This window comes from Rana temporaria, chromosome 10, assembly GCF_905171775.1.
Source record: "Rana temporaria chromosome 10, aRanTem1.1, whole genome shotgun sequence".
Lineage (NCBI taxonomy): Eukaryota > Metazoa > Chordata > Amphibia > Anura > Ranidae > Rana > Rana temporaria.
Window position 1 is genome coordinate 106,942,929 of NC_053498.1, and position 18,695 is coordinate 106,961,623.

Sequence of the window (18,695 nt, forward strand, 5' to 3'; positions counted from 1 at the left end):
TGTTTACACTAAAAGGAGAGGTACATCACATCACAATGGGTGGCTAAGCCTAAACTTGCACGCAATGCTCTTTCGGAACGCCATTTGTACTGAGCTAACATTTTTCCAACCTGGTGGTTGTTTTGGCAGGTTGTCAAGGCTCAAAAAAAATGTAACTGCTCACCAAGTAAACAATTCCAAGGACCACAGCTGTGGATAAGTCTTTACAGTGGAGATTCCTAAACTCCACAATTGTTTTTCAAGAAAAACATTTTTCTAATTTATTTTTTCTACCTCTAGCCTCTTTTAGTCACTTCCCATCTACATGCACTCATTCAAGTGTCGTTATTCTGAACCAGCTTCCCGATAATGACAATGACAGGCCACTTGTAGTCTCCATCATGTGATACAAACGAGGACAGTCGTCACCCTGTAACAGGAAGTGCCTGAGCCCTGAGAAGATTTGATTTCACTTCCTGCCCCAAAATCACAACAGAACTTTTCCCAAAGCAATGGCAAAATCCCCAGACAGTTGTCACGGGAACAAGTGTCTTCGCTGGAAGAGGTTCCAACTCTTCCCTATGCATTTATCTCAGACCTGAAGAAAAATCTGGGCTACAAAAAAAAAAAACACATACAACTGCAGAAAAACCTGAAATTGTTAAACTATTTTTTGACACTCCCTTGTTTCTTCAGATCTACTGCCGCGATGGGCGCGATTAATGGCCAGTAAAAGTAGGCAGGTGAATGCAGCATAGCATTCAACACAATCAGGAAGCATTACAAGACACTTACAGTAGGTCAATGTTGGATTTCCCCACTCTACGCATTTCACAGGACAGAGCTCACTTCCTCAGGAGTTAGGGGTTCAAGAGTATTTTGAGAGACAAAAAGTGCAGCGAAATGGGAGGGAGCGTTATACATCGGTATATTACCGTATTTATCGGCGTATATCGCGCACTATTTTCCCCTTAGAATAAGGGGAAAATCGTGGGTGCGCGATATACGCCGATAGCCGCTTCCCTCGCTCAGTTTGAAATCCTGCGCCGACATATACCGAGTGCAGTACACTCGGGTACATTCGGCCAGGCTCGGCTTCGCTCGTGCTCACGCATAAACGTCACAGAGCGTGAGCGACGCCGAGCCTTGCCGAATGTACTGCACTCGGTATATGTCGGCGGAGGTGTTCGAACTGACCGCGGGAAGCGGGGACTCGACTTGAGGCGCGCTGGAGAAGCCGGGAGGACACCATCGAGGCCGCAGACGGACGCCGGACCGGACGATGGACGCTGGGAAGACACCAAAACTGTAAGTAATGAAATCATATAACATTTTTTTTACAGGAATTTCGGGGGCAACTTTAGGGGTGCGCGGTATACGCGGGAGCGATAAATACGGTACTTCACAGCTGCACAAGGTGTACGGCTTACTTCCAATCTGGGGTTTCCCCTTAATGTTGAGTAGAGGTCGACCGATATGGGTTTTTCTCTGGCCGATACCGATGCCGATATTTCAAAATCGGGGCGACCGATGGCCGATATTTTAGGCCGATTTTTGCGGCCGATATTTTAGGCCGATTTTTTTTTTTTCTTTCCCATTATTTTAGAAAATCTAGGTTGGGGAGGAGGTTATTGTTTAGGGTGGAAAGGTGGAGTGCAGCCTATCAGTGTCCATCAGTGCCCACCAATGCAGCTCACCAGTGTAGCCTATCAGTGTCCATCAGTGCCACCTCATTAGTGTCCACCAATTCAGCCTGTCAGTGCAACCTCATCAGTGCCTACCAGTTCAGCCCATTAGTGTCCATCAGTACCACCTCATTAGTGCCCACCAGTGCAGCCCATCAGTGCCACCTCATAATTATTAAAAAATAAAAAAAATACAATCTTAGTCATTTTAAGGAGGGGGGTACAGAGAGGTGGTTGTGGAGGAGGGAGGTACAGAGAGGTGGTTGTGGAGGAGGGAGGTACAGAGAGGTGGTTGTGGAGGAGGGAGGTACAGAGAGGTGGTTGTGGCGGAGGGAGGTACAGAGGTGGCTGTAAAGCTACCTCTCTGTACCCCCTCCTCTACAGCCACCTCTCTGTACCCGCCTCCTCCACAGCCACCTCTCTCTGTACCCGCCTCCTCCACAGCCATGTGTTGTGGAGAGGGATGGGTGGGGATGCATTGTGCCCCTTAACTTAAAATAAGGGTCACGCTGATGGGCACATTTTATGTTAAGGGGCACTCTGATGGGCACAACAAAACGTGCTCCTTAACATAAAATTTGCCCATTAGAGTGCCCCTTAACATGCAATATGCCCATCAGCGAACACATTAAAAATATACCCATCAGCGTGCCCCTTAACATAAAAGTTTTGTTGTGCCCATCAGAGTGCCCCTTGACATAAAATTTGCCCATCACAGTGTCCCTTAATAACATAAAATGTGCCCATGAGCACATTTATTGTTATTAAGGGACACTCTGATGGGCAAATTTTATGTTAAGGGGCACTCTGATGGGTATATTTTTAATGTGTACGCTGATGGGCATATTTTATGTTAAGGGGCAATCTGATGGGCACAACAAAATGTGTCCATCAGTGTGCCTCTTAAAACAATATGCTCATCAGTGCGCACATTAAAAATATACCCATCAGCGTGCCCCTTAAAATAAAATGCGCCCATCAGAGTGCCCCTTAACATAAAAAAGTGCCCATCAGCGTGACCTTGCCCAGCAGTGTTAGTGTTGACAAAAAATAAATGCCCATAGTGATCTACATCAATGGACGAATATGCCACATACCTAGCTCGAATGCAGGGGATGCTGCAAAATAAGAAGCCGGGAAGGAGTAGCAGGGGGCGGGGCGTGCACTGGGCGTCACGCCTCTACTCGCAACGGAGAGCCAGTAGAAGACCCGGGAACCAGGAGCACGCAAGGGTGACGTGAGAGACAGGCGTGGCCCCCTACTCGCAATGTGAGCAAGGAGTGGACCGCGAGCTGCGGGGGAAGGACCGTGACGTCACGCCCCTACTCGCCGCCGTACATAGACTTCCAGGACCTGCGGTGAGTAGCAGAGGCCAATGCGGATGGAGGATTCATGGCGGGGGCGGGGGCACTGGTGACTGGTCAGTACATGACTGGAAGGCAAGGGACCTCGCGGCCTGGATATTGTAGCGGCGAATCGGCCGATTTTTTCACGATAATCGGCCGATGCCGATTTCACAAAAACGGCCAAATATCGGCCGATATATCGGCCGACCGATATATCGGTCGACCTCTAATGTTGAGTTCACATATCCGCAGCCCCACCCAGTCCCTGGGCATTAGAGAGCGTGTGCAGAAGACAGGCCCCGCCCACACAGTGAAGAACATTCCCGGTTCCCAAAGACCTGTGCCGCATCAGTGCAGGAACCTAATCTCATTGCAAGCGTGCGCATGTCAGCAAAACTGCCTCCTGGGGTGCGATACGTGGGCATCCCAAGAGGCAGTGAGGGGGGGGGGCACTATGTCCTAGGAAAGAAGGAAGCGCTCTGGTGCAGCATTAGAAAAAATAGGGAAGGATCTTGTGGGTCACAGCATTGCACTTACTTTTGCTCTCCTGTGAGCCAGAACCAGCTGACAGCATGCTAAAGTCCGCTGATGTTCCAGAACTGCTCCAGACTCTGGACGGTTCCCAACCAAAATGTTGGTATCCACCCAGCTGGCAAATTGAAGGCTGGCTTAGCCTCTCAGTGAGCTGCAGCAAGCTGTGCCCGCCCCCTCCCCTGCCTGCAACTCCTGTGAGCGCTGGAGGAGCAGAGCACGACGAATGACAGTCACTGCTCTCAGCTCCAAGCAGATGAAAAATTGAATGATCAGCGGTCATGTGATCACTCAGTTCTCGGTTTTAGAGCTGGTGGGGGAGAGCTGTAGCATGGAGCCGAATGTGGATGCTTTTTCATGAACCCCAAATTTCTCATTAAGTGCCAGTTCACACATATGCAATGTGGGAAACAGTGCGATTCCAGTGTGTGTTCCCGCATCGCATACAAATTGCAGGCAGTTCACACTACCCTCTGCGAACCACTGTGGGTGTCAATACAAAGTAAATGACAGCCCCAGATCAGTTCGCATATCGCAGTGCGAACTCAGACAGGAATCAGATTGCATGGTGTGAACACCCATGCGATCCAATTCTGGTGCAGACAACAAATAAAAAAATTAAAAAGGGGAAGGGGTGGGGGGCTGGGATCTTGCGCTATTTTAGTCCATACGTTCTGGATGGCTGAATTTGCATCGCACAGACATCGCAGTGCCAATCACATGCAGTGCGACTCACATGCGATGTCTGTGATTGCATAATGTGTGAATCGCCACTTAAAGACACCCTGACGTTCTGCAGTTCGGCCTCAGTGCAGTGTACCTGCAGTATTCATACAGGTTACCCATGCTCTACTCTTATACACTAGTTTTAAATTGGGCATTTTTTTGTGCGTTTACTGAAAGTGTACCAAAAGTCCTGCAAGCTGCATCTTTGGTGCGCTTTTAGAAAACGCACCAAAACACCCGATCTAATAGAAGTCAATGGGAGAAGCATAGGTAACCCTCAGGAAAACCACAGGCACACTGCACCGAGGCCAGACTGGTAATAATCCACCAATATGGTGGAGGGAGCAGCAAGAAATGTATTTCCATGCCTGAAGGTGAAGTGTTCCTCATTCACCATCCACACAGCACACCCCCTGTGTACATGACACCACTCATCACTGTGACATTCTACAAGGACTCCCCTCTACCACCCAGAGCTATGATCTGCTTTGCTCCAGCAGGTTGTTTACTTTCCACTTCTAGTCCCTGTAGAGCACCAGTGAGGCATGCTGGGAATCGGAGTCCCCCGGACACGCTCAGCTTATCCTTTCCAAGTAACCTTGCCTCCATGGGAACTACGACTCCCACAATGCCCCACGCCCAAGCTCACTTCGCGGATTGTAGTTCCGCACCTTCCTCAATGAATGGAGCCGCTATAGAAGGGGGGCGGGGAAGGACTACCCTTCCCAGCAGGCTGTGCGGTAAAGGCAACAGCAGCATCCGACACCAACTTGTGATAACTGCACGGCTGAGGGCATTCTCCGGTGTGCGGGTCAGGGTGGGGTGTCACAGGGGCCGCTCACCTATGTCAATGGCGAAGCGCTTGGCGTTCTCCAGGTTGCGGAATATCTCGTCGGGCGGCAGAGTGATGCTCTTGTCCATGCTGGCTCCACTCTTCTGTCTGCCTCCGCTGGCCGCCATGTTCCTTCTCCAGCTCTGCTCTGTATGGAGTATGATAATAAGGGGGCGGGGCTGTCCGCACATGGAAAGGGCACGTGTGTGTGTACATCGCCTGCTGTATGTGGGCGACATTACTGTCTGTCCATGCTGGATCATTATGTTACCTACTTGCCCTACTCACACCATCATTTTTTATATAGATTTGGGGTACAATAGGCTGCGAACACCTATGATTGTGAGTCACTTTGCAGGTGATGGTGAGATATGCATCCCTCTACATATAGGACATTCTATGGGACTGTCAGCTGTATGTGGCCGGTCCTTACACAAGGGAAAAGGGAGTAGCTGTTCCAGGTGCAGCACTACAAGTCACAGCAAAGTAAAATAAAACCAGACTGCTGACGCGTTTCGCACTGAAACTAGTGCTTAGTCATAACTGGGTCATAAGCTATGACTAAGCACTAGTTTCAGTGCGAAACGCGTCAGAGTCTGATTTTATTTTATTTTGCTGTGATTTGTAGTGCTGTCCTTTTAATAAAGGCTACTATTTGTTCAGAGTGCGGCTGTCCAGAGACAATTTTTGTTCCTGCCTTGGTCCTTGCAAAAACATTGATAAATGGCAGACCGCGGGCCTGACCCAGGCACCATGGCAGTCCACCACCTTTGCTGTCATTGGTAGCTATGATCGCCAACATCCGAACAACCAATGACATTGCATGCATCCCCCGGCCCCAGCGTCAGTAGGAGAAAAGTGGAACTTCCACTGTGCAGACCCGCCCCCAGATCCCCTGTGACATCACCGACCTGTGCATGCTGGGTCGGTGACGTCACAAGGGGGCGGTGTCACCAGGTGGCCCAGCCCCTTTCATATTAAAAGCGGATGTCTGGCAACCAAAAATTAAATTATTTTTTTTTACAAAATGGTGAGGGCTAACGGGTTTCGGCTGGAGCCTTGTTCACAGCACAACACACAATATCAAACTACGCATATATATACATTTAACCACTTAAGACCCGGACCATTATGCAGGTAAAGGACCTTGCCCCTTTTTGCGATTCGGCACTGCGGCGCTTTAACTGACAATTGCGCGGTCCTGCGACGTGGCTCCCAAACAAAATTGGCGTCCTTTTTTTCCCCACAAATAGAGCTTTCTTTTGGTGGTATTTGATCACCTCTGTCGTTTTTATTTTTTGCGCTATAAACAAAAATAGAGCACCAATTTTGAAAAAAATGCAATATGTTTTACTTTTTGCTATAATAAATATCCCCAAAAAATATATTAAAAAACATTTTTTCTCTCAGTTTAGGCCGATACGTATTCTACATATTTTTGGTAAAAAAAAATCACAATAAGCGTTTATTGATCGGTTTGCGCAAAAGTTATAGCGTTTACAAAATAGGGGATAGTTTTATGGCATTTTTATTATTATTATTTTTTTACTAGTAATGGCGGGGATCAGTGATATTTTTCGTGATTGCGTCATTATGGCGGACACATCGGACACTTTTGACACATTTTTGGGACCAGTGTCATTTTCACAGCGAAAAGTGCTATAAAAATGCGCTGATAACTGTGAAAATGACACTGGCAGTGAAGGGGTTAACCAGGAGGGGGCACTGTAGGGGTTAAGTGTGCCCTAAGGAAGTGTTCTTACTGTGGGGGGGCGTGGCTGTGTGTGTGAAGTCACTGATCGTCGTTCCCTAACACAGGGCACGGACAATCAGTGACAGCCACACTAGGAAGAATGGGGAGGGTTTGTTTACACTTACTTTTCCCGGTTCTTCAGCTCTGTGACCCGATCGCATGACACCAGCGGCGATCGGGTCTGCGTGCGACGTACGGGTACGTGCTATATCGACGTGAAGGGGCCCTTAAGTGGTTAAAAGATGGTACAATCCACTCCCTCTTATTAGATGACTTCACCAATCAAGGTGAAATGGGAAACACCACTGCTGGTGTACAACCCACTGTTAAGAGTGAAGCACATAATGAGAGAAAGAGTAAGCAAGCTGGAATCACATATGATAAAAGTAAATGCATTTCAAATCATAAATGAATCAAGACACAAAGATGTCAAAACATGTAAACAATCTGAGGAAAAGATCTACATCATATCTAAAGTTCATACCAGATGGAGTCCTGGTATAGAGGTTGAATATTCACCATACTCCGCGCTCTAGTAGCTTGCGATGTACATCACCCTCACATGGAAAACTTCTAACCCTTTCAAGGTCATAAAAAAAACATGGGGACAAGGTGCTTTGAGGTGGGGGGGGGGCAGAGCACCCCCACTCCAAAGCAAACCCCCATGTTGAGGGCATGTGGCCTGGTATGGTTCAGGAGGGGGCTGCTTGCTTGTCCCCCCCCCCTTTTTCCTGGCCTGCCAGACTGAATGCTCGGATAAGGGTTTGGTATAGATTCAGTAGGTGACCGCCACACCGTTTTTTTTTTTTTTTCATTTTTATGTTGTGTTGGTTCCCCCTTGACTGCGCATGCGCACTAGGAGGCCGCGCATGCACACTAGAAGGCCACGGAAATCTCCGAGCCTCTACAGCTGTTTGTCAGCTGTAGACGCGTTCGCTACCGAGGCTCTATACTACACGCCAAATATAGAGCGGCGTGTATAAAGCAAAAAAGCACTGCTTAATATCATATCAGCCCCTTGCTGTATACAGCGGCGTGTATAAACAAACAAAAAAGTACTGCTCAATATCACATCTGGTCCGCCCCTTGCTGTATAAAGAGGTGTCTTGTCGAGCTGGTTCCCCTATAACTAAGCATCGGGAGCGAGCGCGTCTACCGAAACAGCTGTTCGCGCTCGGAGATTTCCGTTGGCTCGGATTGCGCCTGCACAGTAAAGGGGGAACCATATCAATAGTAGGAACCAGCTTGGCAGAACACCGGCAATAACTTGCAACTGTGTATCAATTTAAATGTTTTTTTACATAGGTCAGCTTTGCTGTAGCAGGTTCTATATACGGTACAGATGCTCCACTTTACCGATGGACTAAGGCGACCCCCCAGGCACTATATTAATTTATTTTTTTCATTTATATTGTTTCACTTTAAAGGGGTTTTCCAGCCATTTTTTGAGTTTATTAAAAGTCAGCAGCTACAAAAAGTGTAGCTGCTGGCTTTTAATAAACTGACACTTACCTGCTCCACGGCTCCAGCGACGAGCCGGCCGGGGCTCCGCTCCTCGCCCCCCCTCGCCGGCCGGCGTCTGATGTGAGGAAGTACTCTGATTGAGACACCTGATGTAGGGGGGTACTCTTATAGGGAAACCTGATGTATGGGGGTACTCTTATAGGGAAACCTGATGTATGGGGGTACTCTGATGGGGACACCTGTTGTAAGGTTGCACTCTGATGACAACATCTGTTGTAAGGTGGGACTATGATGGGGACATCTGATCTAAAGTAGGATGCTGTGATGGGGACACCTGTTGTAAGGGAGAGCTCTGATGGGGACATCTGATCTAAAGGGGTGCTCTGATGGGGACATCTGATGTAAGGGGGTGCTCTGATAGGGACATCTGATGTAAGGGGGTGCTCTGATGGGGACATCTGATGTAAGGGGGTGCTCTGATGGGGACATCTGATGTAAGGGGGTGCTCTGATGGGGACATCTGATGTAAGGGGGTGCTCTGATGGGGACATCTGATGTAAGGGGGTGCTCTGATGGGGACATCTGATGTAAGGGGGTGCTTTGATGGGAACATCTGATGGTAGTGCTCTGATGGAGATACCTGATCTAAAGGGGCTTTTTTGAGTTGTGTTGTCATCGAATTCCTTTTTTTTCCTAAAATGGCGCATTTTCTCAGTTTAAACTTTTGATACATTTTCTATTGTGAATAAAATATGAGTTTATGAGATTTGCAAATCATTGCATTCTGTTCTGTAGAAATTACACAGTGCCCCAACTTTATTGGAGTTGGCATTCAATAAAAACCCTGTTTCTGGGTGCAATCTAAATACACCTCCCTAATTTCTCCCCTACAGATAACCAATCTGCAATGTGTGTCTATCCATTATTTAAAGGATTTCTAGCGTTCAATCACATAGGTTGTTCAATTGTTAATAGACATGTCTATTATTTCACCATTGGTGGGAGCGGAGAGTGCTACTTCTACGAGTTTCATACACTGGCATCCACTTGTTCATCAGGTGTTGAAAGGTGATATCTATGAAGCAAGGCAAGTCCAAATAATGGTGAAAGCCCAAATTAGATTCTTCTACATGCCTTTCCCAAAACACTGCACCAAGAACAGGGAGGTTAGCAGCAAAGAGTATTGAGTGGTACTCTATATCGAGTCTCAAAAATGGCCACAAGAGGTCACTCTTCTCACCCTGGGTACTGCCTGTTAGCATTGCTGGATTGATTTACTAAAACTGGCAAGTGCCAAATCTGGTGCAGCTCTGAATATAAACCCAATCAACTTCCAGTTTTTAGGGATTTTTTTGTCTAATTGAACAAGCTGAATTTAGAAGCTGATTAGCTACCATGCACAGCTGCACCAAATTTTTCACACTCTCCAGTTTATGTAAATCAACCCCTGTGTTCCCATTAAATAGAAATTCCTGAATGTCAGCCCAGAGGCTGGGTTCACACTACTACACTACTTTCATCCTACTTTGCTCTGTGTTCAATGTTTCCCTATGAGAGCGTCTTGTAGTGTCCTACACAAGTCGGTCCGACTTTGAAAATGCTCCCTGTACTACTTTTGGTCCTACATTGATCCTACTTCAGGCCCATTGAATATCATTGAAGTCGGACCAAAGTAGTATCCTGTTCATGAAAGTAGGATGGATGTAGGACCAATGTAGGATAAATGTAGGACCAATGTAGCAGAGCAAAGTAGGATGAAAGTAGTGTAGTAGTGTGAACCCAGCCTTATGCACTGCTGTATGTATTCAGGTACATCTGTTCTAGCCTGCACATCTAATAAAAGGTGCTAATACTGTAGCACACAGGTGTCAAACACAAGGCCCGCGGGCCGAATCAGGCCCTCCATGCCATTTTATGTGGCCCTTACACCTCTCCTGCAGCTGCAAGAGAGCTCTAGCCCTCCTATGGTCCTCCTCCAGACCCTGTACTTTCTGCTTTCAAGCAATACATCCATCTTCTTCCCAGCAGCAGCATAAGGTAAGGGGGTACACTGTGATGTAAGGGAGGGTGGGGGACTCAACTTCTGATGGTGGGGTGGCTTTTGACATCTAATGTAAGGGGGACATCTAATCTTACAGATACGCTCTAGCAGTAATATAGGTGCTACCATCCAGGAATTTCTATTTATTGGTAACAAGATGCTAAGAGATGCTCCTACACCTCTTGTTTCTGCATTTCCACAATTCCTGTCAGTACTTCCAGTACTTTCAATAGCACTTGCAGAATCCCTAGCAGGATTTTATTATTATGTCCAGTACTTAGGCTGGCCATACATTATACAATTTTCTTGTACAATTCTCCTTTTGATTTACCAAAACCATTTAATACAAGGTCAAACCTAAACAAATAGATTTTGTATGCAGGCAGGCCCTTGCATGACATAGTTGAAGGTAAATCTAGGCTGAGATTCACACAGAGCTGAGGGAATGAAGCCGGGCGAGTTCAGCTGAACTCACAGGATTTCACGTCTGTTCCGATTTCAGCGGCAATTTCACAGACATCTGTGCGGGATTCTACGCAGATGTCAATGGAAATCTCAACCTAAAATCGCAAAAAGTAGTACAGAAACTACTTTTTGAAATCAGTGCCGTGACGCAAATACGGCGTCGCACCGATTAGGACGGTGCCATTGCTGGCAAATGCCGCCGATTTGACATGTCAAATCGCACCTGTGTGAACCAGGGCTTAAAGCAGAGCTCCACCCTAAAGTGGAACTTCCGCTCATCGGAATCCCCCCCCCTCCGGTGCTACAATTGGCACCTTTCAGGAGGGAGGGGGTGCAGATACCTGTCTAAGATAGGTATTTGCACCCACTTCCGTGCATACAGACTGTGGGTCACTTCCTGGTCCCCGTCCCCCCCGTTGTGTTCTGGGAAACACACAGATCCCAGAACACAGCGGTGACCAGTGAAAGACGTGCAGCGCTGCTCGCGCATGCGCAGTAGGGAACCGGGAAGTTAAGCCGCCACGCTTCACTTCCTGATTCCCTCACCCATGATGGCGGTGGGGGCAGCCGAAAGACGAGCAATCGCTCATCTTCTGCTGCCATTGTCGCTGGACTCCAGGACAGGTGAGTGTCCTAATATTAAGGCTTCATTTCCATGGACGTTTTTACAGCCACTTTTCTGAGTGTTTTTTGCAGCTTAAAAACGGCTCTCCATGTTAGTCTATGGTCTCATGCCCACCATGACGTTTTTGAGCTGTAGATGGCTGAGCCGTTTTTAAGATGCAAAAAAAAAACCAGGACCAGTGCATTCTGAAGCTCCAGCGTTAGAGCTGTAAAAACGCCAGATGTTAAAAACGCTACCGCAGCGTTTTTGAGCTCCAGCTGTAAAAACATCCATGGAAATGAAGCCTTAAAGTCAGCAGCTACAGTATTTGTAGCTGCTGGCTTTTATTTATTTATTTTTTACGGCGGAGCTCCGCTTTAAGGAAAATTAACAAGAAAGTTGTATAATGTATGGCCAGTTTGACAATGGTGCTCACAGAATCCTTGCCAGGACTATCAGCCCTGGAAGTGTCTGGTGCTGTGTCTCCTTGCCATCTACCTTGTTTGTGTAAAAGAGCTGTATTATCCTTCTGACTGGCTATTTTTATGCTGATCCGGATTCACCTGACTACGCTTGTTTTCTGCCTGTCCTGCCCCCAACCTGAACCTAACCTTTGATTGCCAACTGCCTCAACCCCTGCCAGGACCTGGCCATACACTTTTAGATCCCCTAGTGCAGGGGGTCTCCAAACTTTCTAATCAAAGGGCCAGTTAACTGCCCTTCAGGCTTTAGGGGGGCCGGTGGGAGTAGAAAAGGCACCGGCAACAGTGCTTCATCATTGGTTTTAATGGGAGAAATAGTGCCCCGTTGTTGGTATCAATGGAAGAATAGTGCCCCATTGATGGTGTCGGTAGAGGGAAAGGGAGAATGGTGCCCCATCATTGGTGTCAGTGGATGGAATAGTGCCCCAAGGGCCAGATAAAAGCAAGCAAAGGGCCACATCCGGCCCTCGGGTCGCAGTTTGGAGACCACTGCCCTAGTGTAATGGTCTCCACATCATAGCCTTCCTTGTCCTGCTCACCCCTTAGTACTGTGATACTGTGGCCATGACCTGGTACCAGCACACAGCAAAACCCATCTTCACCATCAGCCCTTTATAACCATACCACTTCATTGTCTCCTCTGTAACTGCAGCTTTTTTTTCACCCTTTTTGCCCTGAGCTGCAGACTTTATTCCAGGTAACCACATATATCATTTTTTTAAATGTAAAACAATGCAGACCAGAAGTCAGGGATTTCAGTTTAGGGAATATTTTATTTAGATTTTTATATTCCTTGAGACTTTTTGGACTGTTTCACAGTGCCTGTGTATATAACACACACAACAATATTCTTTAAGAATGAGAAATACAATGTAACATATGAAACTGCATCTGCAGCTACAATACAAAAAATATTTTTTACAAATCCTTTTTATACCTAAAAGCATCTTTACAAAAGACACAATGTGACCAACGCACAGCTGATGTAAAATACCATCAGCGTTAATACAACATTTTGTCTTCTGCATCCAGAAGACATTACAGTTAATACATATCAACTTTATAAAAGTTACTGTTAGGAGACAGGTACACTTTTTCTCCCTTTAGAGCCGGTTCACACAGGGGTGGCATGACTTCGGGGGCGACTTGGCCAGGCGACCTGAAGACGACTTCTAAGGCGACTTGCAAAATGACTTCTGTATAGAAGTCAATGCAAGTCGCCCCGAAGTCGTACAAGAACCTTTTTCTAAGTCGGAGCGACTTGCGTCGCTCCTATTAGAACGGTTCTATTCACTAGAATGGGACGAGACTTGTCAGGTGGCTGCGTTGCCTGGCGAGTCGCCCCAGTGTGAACCGAGTCTTACTGTTGTGAAACTACAACTTCTAGCAAGGCAGGCTGGTTCTTGTAGTTCAACAAGAGCTTCCAGAGCAAGCTTGCTCCATACTAAGTTAGGACTTCATTCTGTAGACTACAGGAGACTAAAATCAAACGATCCACAGAATAAAGTCCTTCTTGGCTAGATGCCAATAGCATTGCTATATACTTGGGCATTTCTTGAGGAAATGTAGGTTAAAGCACTTGTTAAACAAATGCATTGAGAACAGATGAGAAAAGTCATTTACAATTCTTGTTTTTCCCATTAGGATTACTACAAATAAGAATAAGAAATCACAAATATTATAGAAAATAAGACTTTTTTTCACTTCTTAGAAGTTACTTTTTCCTAATGAAGGAGATGGAGCAGATGACGCTTCTTACGTTGTCTAATGCTCCCCTATATTATATTATTATTATAATATAAACCACATCTACAAATATAGAACCTCAGTACTTGGTACAGAGAAATCAAATAAGCATGAACATTATCACAAATAATACACATTTAAAAAACCTTGCAAAGGTTAACGTCTCTGAGTCCTTTTTAAGTTACAGAGATGTCTCTCTCTTCAAAGAGAGGTGTTATACTGTAATCCCAAGGGATAACCGGATGCTTCACAGTCTTTGCTGCTGTTAAGTTTTTTGTTGCTGTATCCAAGCATACTGATGAAAAATGAACACAGTTCCGTACCGACAGAGGTCCACGTGACTTATTTTAAGCCATATCTGTCCCTCTTTGGTTGTAGAGTCCAGACCACATCACCAAGGCCTCCATATCTTGACTGGGCTACTTGATGCCGTGGCTTGCTTTGAATCGCTGGAAGACGCAAGATAAGGAAAGACGGGAACCTTTTGAGGCACGGTCAAGTGGTTAAGCAACTTTTTCTGAGCCTCTCCACTTTCCGGATAATGGCACAGGAACCGCAACGCTTCTGTAACACACCAGGAATATCCTCGGTTGTAATCCCGTTGTAAATGTTCCATGCTGACCGTTTGATGTTGATCTAGAATAATAATACAATCCATTAGATTTATGTGCAAGAGGCTTCACTCAAAAGCAGCATCATTAGATGGGACATGTGTTAGGAGTTTAAATAAAAGAATGAAACTTACTTTTTTGTTGTTGTAAGTAATTGACTGCCATCTCCAGTATATCAGCTTTCTCTAGCTTGACATTGGGTTGCTGTTTGTGGAACTCCCTTTCCAAGAGAGCCTTCAGATGTTCAATGCTGCTGTTGATTCTGTCTCTACGCATCTTCTCCACAATGGGTTTTCTTAGCTAGAAAAATAAATAAGAAAAATACATTAATTAACCATTCCCAATACATGGAGAGCAGACAGCCATGTTGATTGGCTGCTAAAAGTTACTGCCATTGGTTATCAGAAATGAAACTTACTTTGTTTTTTTCCTTTGGGGAAAGATGGTCCACAGGAACGCTTGTAGGAGCCATGGTCCAAAGTATATGAGTAGCTGCGGCTGCTCTAGTGATGAGCTAGGAGCGATGTGAGATGTACAGCCAGCTCTCCCCTATTTATACTCCAGAGCTTGCATACAAATGCCTGAGTCCCAAACTTGTCAGACTTTCCCACACTCGTATAGCCAATACATGCATTCACCAGCACAATAGGAGAGGCATCTATTACAGCATGGTAAATTGACTGTGAATTGCCTGAGGATAATACCATGCTCCCAGTGGAGCAGGTGGAGAGTGTGTTAGACAATAGGGACAAGCTTTAGAATGAGGTGGGAGAATGTGGGAAAGAGCTTCCCACCGCTGTAATCAAACTGATTCCCAATGAGAACATAGATGGGGGCAGCATGCTGCTCTTTTTGAAGTGTGCCTGTCACACACGTATGCCGAAACCAGATGTTGTCGACCTGGGCGCACATCTTGGTTCATCATCCTGTGATTCACATCAGCTCTAAAAAATAATTACAAGTGTCTTCAATTAAGAATTGTTGCTCAGAGCCGCAAATCAGTTGGACCAGTGAAAAAGGAATCCAAATAAATTGTTGTAGATTAACGCACAATTCCTATGGAATTAGTGCATTCCTAAAAAAAAAAATCTAGGGCCAGATCCACGAAGAAGTTACGTCGGCGCATCTATTGATATGCCGCGTAACTTCTAGGATGCTCCGGCGTATCTTTGTTTTGTATCCACAAAACAAGATACGCCAGAATGGGGGCTAGATCCGACTGACGTACATCTTAGTACGCCGTCGGATCTTAGGTGTATATTTACGCTGGCCGCTAGGTGGCGCTTCCGTTGATTGCCGCGTAGAATATGCAAATTAGCTAGATACGCCGATTCTCAGAATGTACGTCCGCCCGGCGCATTTTTTTACGTCGTTTGCGTAAGGCTTTTTCCGGCGTATAGTTACCCCTGCTCTATGAGGCGTACGCAATGTTAAGTATGGACGTCGGGCCAGCGTAAAATTTTCCGTTGTTTACGTAAAACGTTCGCAAATAGGGCTTTGCGTAAATTACATTCACGTCGTCTAGGCATTGAGCGGGCGTAATTTAATTAGAACATTTGATGTGATACTGAGCATGCACGCGTATACGCCGTACGAAAAAAGTGTCATTTACGTGGGATCATGCTTATTTTACATAAAACACGCCCCCCCCAGTTCCTCATTTGATTTAGGCGCGCTTACGCTGGCAGATTTACGCTACACCGCTGTAACTTTAGAGGCAAGTGCTTTGTGAATACAGCACTTGCCTCTCAAAGTTGCGGCGGCGTAGCGTTACTACGATACACTACGCCCATTTAAAGATACGCCTATCTATGTGGATCTGGCCCCTAATGTTCAATACAAATAAATGTCCTTGCCAGAAAATTATTGCCCAATACAACTGTTCAAGATAAGAGTCCATATCAATCAATGTTTAATGCCGCTTATGCCGCGTACACACGATCATTTTTCGGCATGAAAAAAAAGACATTTTTCAGGATGTCCAAAAAACGAAGTTTTTCCAACTTCATCATTAAAACGATTTTGCCCACACACCATCGTTTTTGAAAAATGATGAACAAAGCGCGGTGACGTACAACACGTACGACGGCACTCTAAAGGAGAAGTTCTATTCGCCTTTGGGCTGCTTTTAGCTGATTCCTAGTAAAAGACGAATCGCGCTTTTTTGTCTGTTACAGCGTGATGAATGTGCTTACTCCATTATGAATGGTAGTTTTACCAGAACGAGCGCTCCCGTCTCTTAACTTGCTTCTGATCATGCGCGGGTTTAAAATGTCGTTTTTGCCCACACACCATTTAAAATCTGCTCTATTTATTCTCAACGTTTTTCACGTTGCCGTTTTTCTCATCGTGAAAAATGGTCGTGTGTAGGCTTTAACGACGGGGTAAAAAAGAGCATGCTCAGAAGCAAGTTATGAGAAGGGAAATTTGCATAATCAAGCCCAAAGACTGGCGCCTTTCGTTTTTTACAACACGAAAAAACGACATTTTGAAAAACGATGTGAAAAAATGCAGCATGTTCGAATCTTTTTTTTGTCGTTCTTCAGAAGATGAAAAACGATGTGAAGCCCACACACGATCATTTTAAATGACGTTTTTAAAAACGTTGTTTTTTTTCATGTCGAAAAATTATCGTGTGTACGCGGCATTACACAAGACCGTTTTTCATGTCATTTAAAAAAATGACGTTTTTCTCGACGTGATTCCTCTCAAGCCTGCCTTGCATACACACGATCATGATAAAAAATGCTCGAGCAAAGCACAGTGACGTACAACACGTACGACGGCACTATAAAGGGGAAGTTCCATTTGAAAGGCGCCACTCTTTGGGCTTGATTATTCCCTTCTCATAACTTGCTTCTGAGCATGCCCTTTTTTTTCCTCGTCGTTAAAGCCTACACACGACCATTTTTCACGATGAGAAAAACGACGACGTGAAAAACGTTGAGAAAAAATAGAGCAGGTTCTAAATGGTCGAGAAAAATGCTCTGGAACCACAATTGTAAGGCATGTGATAAGGATATCTGCCAATACACTTTCATGTTCTCTGCCTGCAAAATACATCAGCAGCTGCTTCCAAGTTCTGGTACTTTGCTACATTATACTGCCTTCTTAGATATGTAATAACATAGTATAGCCCTGTACACACGATCGGTCCATCCGATGAAAACGGTCTGATGGACCGTTGTCATCGGTTAACTGATGAAGCTGACTAATGGTCAGTCGTGCCTACACACTATCGGTTAAAAAACTATTGTGTCAGAACGCGGTGACATAAAACACAACGTGCTGAAAAAAACGAAGTTCAATGCTTCCAAGCATGCGTCGACTTGATTCTGAGCATGCGTGGATTTTTAACCGATGGACGTGCCTACAAACGATCATTTTTTTCCCATCAGTTAGGTATCCATTGGTTAAATTTAAAACAAGATTGCTTTTTTTTAACCTATGGATAAATAACCGATGGGGCCTACACACGATCGGTTTGGTCCGATGAAAATGGTCCATCAGACCGTTCTCATCGGTTTGACCAATCGTGTGTAAGCGACATTAGAGTAAAAGTGCTCACACGAAGAAAGGTTTTAATACACGTGTTAATGTGTGATTAAAGCAAAAACTTTCAGAGCCTCTAAAAAAAAATGTTTTATTGTGCGTGGATCCCAATGTAGAGAATTCTCCTTGCTTCCTGTCCCCATAATTCAAATATCTAATATAAGGTCCACGCTGTGATAAAGGAGCCTGCTAGCAGAAAGGTTGGTATATAGAAAAACCCTAATGCCCCATACACACGATCGGAATTTCCGTTGGGATAAACTCTGAAGGATTTTTCTGTCTGAATTCCGTTCAAGCTGTCTTGTATACACACTGTCACACCAAATTCCGACCGCCCAAAACGCGGTAACGTACAACACTACGACGAGCCGAGAAAAATGAAGTTCAATGCTTCCGAGCATGCGTCGACTTGATTCTGAGCATGCGTGTTTTTTTTCTCTGTCGGAGTTCCATACAGACAAATGGAATTTCCAATAGAATTTTTTTTCATCTGAAAAAAAGAGAACATGCCTTTTTTCTAAGTCCTTCGGAATATCCAATGAAAAAAATCCGTCTGACTTTTTCCATCGGAAATTCCGATTGTGTGTACAAGGCATAAGAAACCATAAAGATAATCATCTGCAGCGCCACACAATCAGAATGCAACAATAAATTACAAGGTCACATATCTATATAAAGTGGATAAATCCAAAATAATATTAATACATTAAAGGGTTTGTAAAGGATTTTCTTTTTTTATCTTAATAGCTTCCTTTACCCTAATGCAGTGCTGTTTTCATGTCCTCATTGTTTGTTTTTGCTCTCAAGTTGCTGTAATTCTTCTCTGATCTCCACACTTCCTGGTTGTCTGTTTCCTGATGACCACAGTGCTGGGAGCT

General features: G+C 45.3%; 2 protein-coding genes across 4 annotated transcripts in view; both read right to left on the reverse strand.

The window, feature by feature from the left end:
* Nucleotides 1-5,262, reverse strand: part of PANK4 (pantothenate kinase 4 (inactive)) — a 77,455-nt gene extending 72,193 nt beyond the window's left edge. For 2 of the 3 annotated variants that reach the window (XM_040325921.1, XM_040325920.1), the window contains exon 1: nt 5,110-5,261. In XM_040325921.1, coding sequence (XP_040181855.1) covers nt 5,110-5,227 — 118 coding nt within the window. In that variant the 5' untranslated portion in view covers nt 5,228-5,261. Of the gene's footprint in view, nt 1-5,109 lie in introns of all 3 variants that reach the window. The other variant, XM_040325922.1, reaches the window with a different exon arrangement.
* Nucleotides 5,263-13,211: 7,949 nt separating this feature from the next.
* HES5 (hes family bHLH transcription factor 5) lies at nt 13,212-14,806 on the reverse strand. The gene is made up of 3 exons (XM_040326916.1): nt 14,684-14,806; nt 14,400-14,565; nt 13,212-14,290 (listed from the first exon to the last, which is right to left on the reverse strand). The coding sequence occupies exons 1-3, from the start codon at nt 14,735-14,737 to the stop codon at nt 14,046-14,048; spliced, it is 465 nt and encodes a 154-aa protein (XP_040182850.1). The 5' UTR covers nt 14,738-14,806; the 3' UTR covers nt 13,212-14,045.
* Nucleotides 14,807-18,695: the final 3,889 nt, after the last annotated feature.

Bases quoted from the DNA above. Each gene is read 5' to 3' on its own strand.
- HES5 (XM_040326916.1), bottom strand. From the start codon at position 14,737: ATGGCTCCTACAAGCGTTCCTGTGGACCATCTTTCCCCAAAGGAAAAA. The intron at 14,566-14,683 runs GTAAGTTTCATT...TTATTTTTCTAG, and splicing joins CCCCAAAGGAAAAAAACAAA to CTAAGAAAACCCATTGTGGA. The intron at 14,291-14,399 runs GTAAGTTTCATT...TTATTATTCTAG, and splicing joins TTACTTACAACAACAAAAAA to ATCAACATCAAACGGTCAGC.